Source organism: Dreissena polymorpha, chromosome 2, assembly GCF_020536995.1.
Source record: "Dreissena polymorpha isolate Duluth1 chromosome 2, UMN_Dpol_1.0, whole genome shotgun sequence".
Classification (NCBI taxonomy): domain Eukaryota; kingdom Metazoa; phylum Mollusca; class Bivalvia; order Myida; family Dreissenidae; genus Dreissena; species Dreissena polymorpha.
This window is the reverse complement of record NC_068356.1, coordinates 63941887-63948127: the sequence shown is the minus strand read 5'-3', so window position 1 is coordinate 63948127 and position 6241 is coordinate 63941887. Positions and strand designations below refer to the sequence as shown.

Sequence of the window (6241 nt, the reverse complement as noted above, 5' to 3'; positions counted from 1 at the left end):
CTGTTCATGTTATAATTATATTACCAAATATTTTATCTTCAAAATGAAATACAGGAAATTAATAACTCACGTTAATAGTTGTATACATTGCCTTAAACATAACATTCATATATTAAATTAGATAGTCCTCAGTAAGGATACATTGCATATGTTTGAATAAAAAATATATCACATTACAATATATATATATATATATATATATATATATATATATATATATATATATATATATATATATATATATATATATATATATATACAATATATGCTTTAAAATTGATACAAAAACGACAACATTAACATGTGAAGGACTTATAAATTTGATTGACGAGTAATGGTACAGGAAAAATAGATACTAGAGAAACATTACCATGCTTTGAAACCAGTTCTTCAACGTTTTATATATTATTTCATTTCGTTTAAATAATTATGCAATCTGAAATTAGGTTTGCAGGTAAGCTACCAAAACAAAATAGTAACGCAGCGCAAATTCAAACTCAAGTTTTTTTTGCAGAAACTCTTGATTTTCTTTTTTTTTTAATTGACTATTGATCCCACTAACCCACAACTACAATCCTAAACTTCAATTTAAGCATGTGCGTGACCAAGTTAATTTATTTAAGCAATACCCGCCCAATAATATTAAGCCGATGAGACAACTAAATGTTGTTATATTATGTAACTGTGACCTTGACCAAAATTCTTCCAAACGGAACCCAAAACTGTTTATGCCTTAACGTAACCTGCAAACACGATCTCAACATCATATCTATTATTGAGCACAAACTGATTTTTATGCAATCAATTCTAAGCTTATATACATGTCATCAACTGACACAAATATGGTCATAGCAATAACTTAATCGTCACTTAATTAATTGGAAGTAAAGTTACTATTTTAAGAAACAGTGTCATGGACCTTTCCCTACTTAGCCCGATATGCAATTGCAAGATAGATCTAATATTAAGTTACCTTTAAGAGAGTATGCTCGATTTTTTCAAATCTTTATGAATTTATATAACATGTGTACACAACTTATAATTCATATTTTTCAATATAAATTAAAATAAAAAGTAAGAAGAACATGTGTCGAAAAATGCGAAATAAGCCGGATAATTTATTCTGAAATCGAAAATGTCTGTACAGTCGAATTCGCCAGCATGTTTATCATGCATGTACGATGTGAATCTTAATTTAGTTTGACGGATCATTTTGATTTCGTGCAACGATATCTATTCGTACGACACACGAACACTACCTCCGATCCTCATAATAAAAAGAAAGCTTCGGTTATTGTAGGTAAATATGTAGGAACTATCTTAGTCACAATCGGCTCGGGGCGCTAATTTGTCTTTCTAATTGCTGCATTTTATGAAATGCGTCTTCAATGTATAATTGTTCTTGCCTATTTTGTGTTATTGTAACATATTTTTATAAATATATTACAACTTAACGCATATAAAAATCGTGCATACTGAAAAGGATGTGAATACAATTCATCGATTCAAACTCTACGATGAATCGACATAACTTCCAGTAAACGTATTCAATAAATACAAAATACAACCGCCATGAAACAATAAAAAATATACAACAGTAAAATCTCAGCTGAGATCTGAATAAAATAAATCATAACATGGCACATGGTTCTTAAAAAAGATATGTTTTTTTAGTAAATCCATTGCCTAAGAGTGTTACACATCATACGGGCACATATATTTTAACTTAAGTGAATACATCTGAGGGCGCCATTTTCAAAGATAATTGCAAATGAGATTTTTAGAAACCTTTAAGCCTGATCCTTATGATCCGTGTAAACAGCAGAAAGTTAGGTTTATAAAAGGGTTAATATGATTATAATTATGAGTGTTCAACCATGTTAATATGTCTATTGTGTTGACAAAACATGATATAACTATTTATGAGATGCTAGTACTAGAACAATTTAAATGTCTGTAGAATAAAATACAACATCATTTATTATTCTCAATGACATCGATAACAAAATAAATTCGTATATGTACACATTATATATACTTTGATTATATGTGATAATGTTAAAGGATACTGTTAAAAAAGTTGTTTATCGATACAAATGTTATGACTTTTAAGTTAAATATGGTAAAAAGTTTCTTTCCTCAACATTAATGTAACAAGTTAAGATATCAAACTCTTAATATTTTCGACACGAACCACAGTGATGGATCATCAAATCCTTTTCAGATGTTGTACTCCTACTTTGGAGATTTAAAGAGCAATCTTCTTTCGGGAGGCCGCGCCTTAAAAAATGTTTTGTTGTTAGAACACACGTGCTGAAGGAATATAAATAAACTGCAAATATACAAACCACTTTTACTATTATCATTATTATTAGTAGTATTTTTATTGAGTTTTATTATTGTTTTAAAAAACTTATGTCATTTTCGCTTTGAACTAGTTGGATACAGTAATTGATCATACCCGTTTCTTTTGTACGAATCGTAACATAAAAACAATCCCAATAACCAGAGCGATAATGCAAAACCAACGAAAAACTCCGGGTATTTCAAACAGCTGTATTAGATGTATTGGTGAAGGAAGATCCCACCATAACGGCCGATAACTTGTGGTCCCAAATGAGCAAGAAGGAAACAGGCTTGTTGTGTTACACTAAAATTGAAAATGATACATTTATATGATTGAATGTATCTAATTATTATGATATATACTTATTAATATGTGGTTTCTATAAATGCATTTTTTAAAGGGTCATAGATTGAGAGGTTTATTTAAACCGTGATTATCATGGTTAATTCTATTTCAATCATACATAATACGTGACAATTAACATACGTGAAACATTCGTAAATTGTTTGGGTACACGACTTAGCGTTTAAAAGCTTATAAGTACTAAAAATCAACTAATATTTCGTACAATATTTCGAAACATAAAGTTAACACTTAAAAATCAATGTTCCTTATGGCAATAGGCAATTTGCAACGCTAGATTTGGTCTGGTAACATAGATTTAACACGATACAAAATGCTCTTTTTGTGGAACAATATATTCAACACATCTTTATGTACCATGTTAGTGATCATGTGTCGTATGAATAGATTATGAATTAAAATGGAATATATTGTGCCACAAAAAATATTAAAAAGGCATTTTGTATCGTGTTATGTTACCATACCATATATAGCATTGAAATGTTCAATATCTAGATATCAATATGTAGATACTACATATGTTAAACAAAATACTTACAAAAAAGGAATATATATATATATATATTTATATATGTGTGTTAATGTGTTTATTGAGTGCAATCTATCTATTAAAAATGATACTATGTGTTTAAGACTGGTTAAATGCATACGGATTATTTACCATAAGAAATAATCATAATAAGCGTTGTATTATGATTTTGCTACAAATCATTTAGTTAACTATGCGTCAGTTAAGGCGTGAATTTGTTTTGTAATACAAGTGCGCATTTATTGTAAGGGTTTATGTGTACACAATTTTGTTTTATCAATAAAAGATTGAATCCTGCCTGGTATCGTCATAAATAGACTCAATACTCAAACTGGAAATTATAGGATGAACCTTAGTTTTAAATGGATACGTTGACAGTTGGCTAGTGAGATCACAGATCATCCAATCAAATATTTAAAACAGTGAACTTGCCGTATTGCACTTATATATACGCGGAATAAAAATTCTAATGTATACACAAACGATATTTATAAACTATAAAATATGTAACGAAATATATTAACAAATCTAACATGTTAAAAGTGTACTATATATAAAACGTTAGAAACCTGGTTTAATTACATTGCCATGTTTATTTTGTTTGGCATTCAAATAAATTAACTTCATATAATACTGTTAAGTGTAAACTATGATTAAAAACACTTGATCGTGTTATGTTGCCTCCCACTTGGTTGTGTACATTAATAGTTAAGGAAACTCAAAATATGTCTGCGGTGCGTCAGCGATAAGTCTTAGTTTTATTATTATGCTATATGCTATACGATTTGTTTAAAGAATTTAGGCATATATGTGTTGCAGAAGAATTCGTAATTCACGTGTTTCTTATGCATTTAATTAAGTGACATTTATCAGAAACAAAACAGAGCAACAACACAAACACGAACTTAATGGTTCACTTACTGTGTTTATAAACAAACTTCCGTTCGATTGATAAGTGGAGGTAAAAGGATTCGTCGATGTCTGCAAAAGAAAACATAGGTACAACGCCTTCATGTGAGTAGTACCTACATAAAAGAATGTACGTAATGAAATACCTTAAATTACTTTGCTTCGGAAAAGTTAAAGTCTTAGTTTTATTATTATGCTATATGCTATAAGATTTGTTTAAAGAATTTAGGCATATATGTGTTGCAGAAGAATTCGTAATTCACGTGTTTCTTATGCATTTAATTAAGTGACATTTATCAGAAACAAAACAGAGCAACAACACAAACACGAACTTAATGGTTCACTTACTGTGTTTATAAACAAACTTCCGTTCGATTGATAAGTGGAGGTAAAAGGATTCGTCGATGTCTGCAAAAGAAAACATAGGTACAACGCCTTCATGTGATTAGTACCTACATAAAAGAATGTACGTAATGAAATACCTTAAATTACTTTGCTTCGGAAAAGTTAAAACCGTTATCGACGTATACTAAACAGTTCACAACAATACAATCATATATCTACAGTATTTTGCCAAAAAACAGTAATATGTGACCTGTCAGCTTATTATCCTGATAGTCAGACGATTAAAACGTGAGTGACATTTTACACAGAAATGCAATTACATCTTTACAATGGTCGACGATTGAAACCTTAAATATATCTTAATGTTAATATTAATTTAGTTTGTTAAATGTATTTGACGTTTTATTAATATTTAATGTTTGTTTTATTAAATTTGACTGCAAAATAATATTTTATTAAGTTTCATAGATAAATATTCAATACAATGTTATAAAATTTGCTTGGTATCCTTTGTATCATTTTTTCTTGTAATACAGTATGAATTGCGATGGTACGAGATAAGCTGAAATGAAAACTTATATGTTTCACGAATTAATCTGGATTGTAACGTGTAAAGTTTTGCGTAATTAAACCGGTGTTTAACATCAATGCTATGCTGGACATTGAAGGTCCTAAGTGATGACCCAAGGTTTAATTATTGGTGTTTAGTATTGTAATGTGTTTTGTTCTTTTCTAAATTTGTCACTTGTCACAAATAAAGAACCGTAATGCTAAGATAAAAATGATTGCCTAATAAGGAAGTTGGAGTTTGATTTTGTTGATATCATGATTTAAAAGCAAAATTAATGTGACAAAATTTTATATAAAAATGTCCAATCAATAGCAGGTTTAAACCGCTCGAATTCGTTCGTGTAGGAATATGCATTGAGCTTCTTTAGATATGCTTCAGTGGTAAATTTAATGTGGTCAACATGTCTTACTGTAACCGATGATTTTGCGATAATTAGACAATAATAAAATGTATTCAAATGTATATGTCAAAAATCAAACTTTGAATTATTTATTTAGACAGTACATGCAAGTATTCAAAATGTGAAATTGACGGAGTAGAAATAAATCTTTGGAATTTTACGAATCGATCAGCATTTGATATTCGGATGCAATATTTTAAATTTTTAATTCTAAATTTAACGTAGAAATATGTACATTCACGTGCATCTAATACTTTTCGTCACATGTATTTTTAACTCTATAGTCTAACAACGTTTATCAACTGCTCATCCAGGCAGCTGTTGAAAAAATTATTATTCGATGCATGTCAAAATTACGCAGAAATATAGAACCATGAAATTATGCCCGTCTATAATATATTATGACAAGTCTTTTTATTGTGAAACTATAACCGTAGACTTATCACTGCGATGCTTTATTATCAGAGTTTGTAACGGTTGTCGTAATACAACGATGTTCAGATATTACCGCACATTTAAAAACGAGAAGCAGTTTTGGTTTGTTTTTATGTTGAATTTTTGATAGCACTTACTGTTTTATATGTCAGGCAAGTACTGAAAATGATGACTGAAGCTCTGAACACATACCTTGTATAACCGTTAGATACGAAATTTTGAAAAGAATGTGTAAAGACGATACTCTTCCGTAAAAAAAAATAATACGGGTTCCCATCTGCGAATTTACATCGTTTAAAAAAGGGGTCACAAACGTTTATTTAAGCCGTCATGATCATGGCT

General features: G+C 29.4%; 1 protein-coding gene across 5 annotated transcripts in view; it reads right to left on the bottom strand.

The window, feature by feature from the left end:
* Positions 1-295: 295 nt before the first annotated feature.
* Positions 296-6241, bottom strand: part of LOC127867332 (uncharacterized) — a 38548-nt gene continuing 32602 nt past the window's right edge. For all 5 annotated transcript variants that reach the window (XM_052408414.1, XM_052408413.1, XM_052408416.1 and 2 more), the window contains 4 exons: positions 4497-4556; positions 4161-4220; positions 2462-2650; positions 296-2280 (listed from right to left, as the gene is read on the bottom strand). In XM_052408414.1, the coding sequence (XP_052264374.1) occupies positions 2236-2280; positions 2462-2650; positions 4161-4220; positions 4497-4556 (354 nt within the window). In that variant the 3' untranslated portion in view covers positions 296-2235. The remainder of the gene's footprint in view (positions 2281-2461; positions 2651-4160; positions 4221-4496; positions 4557-6241) is intronic.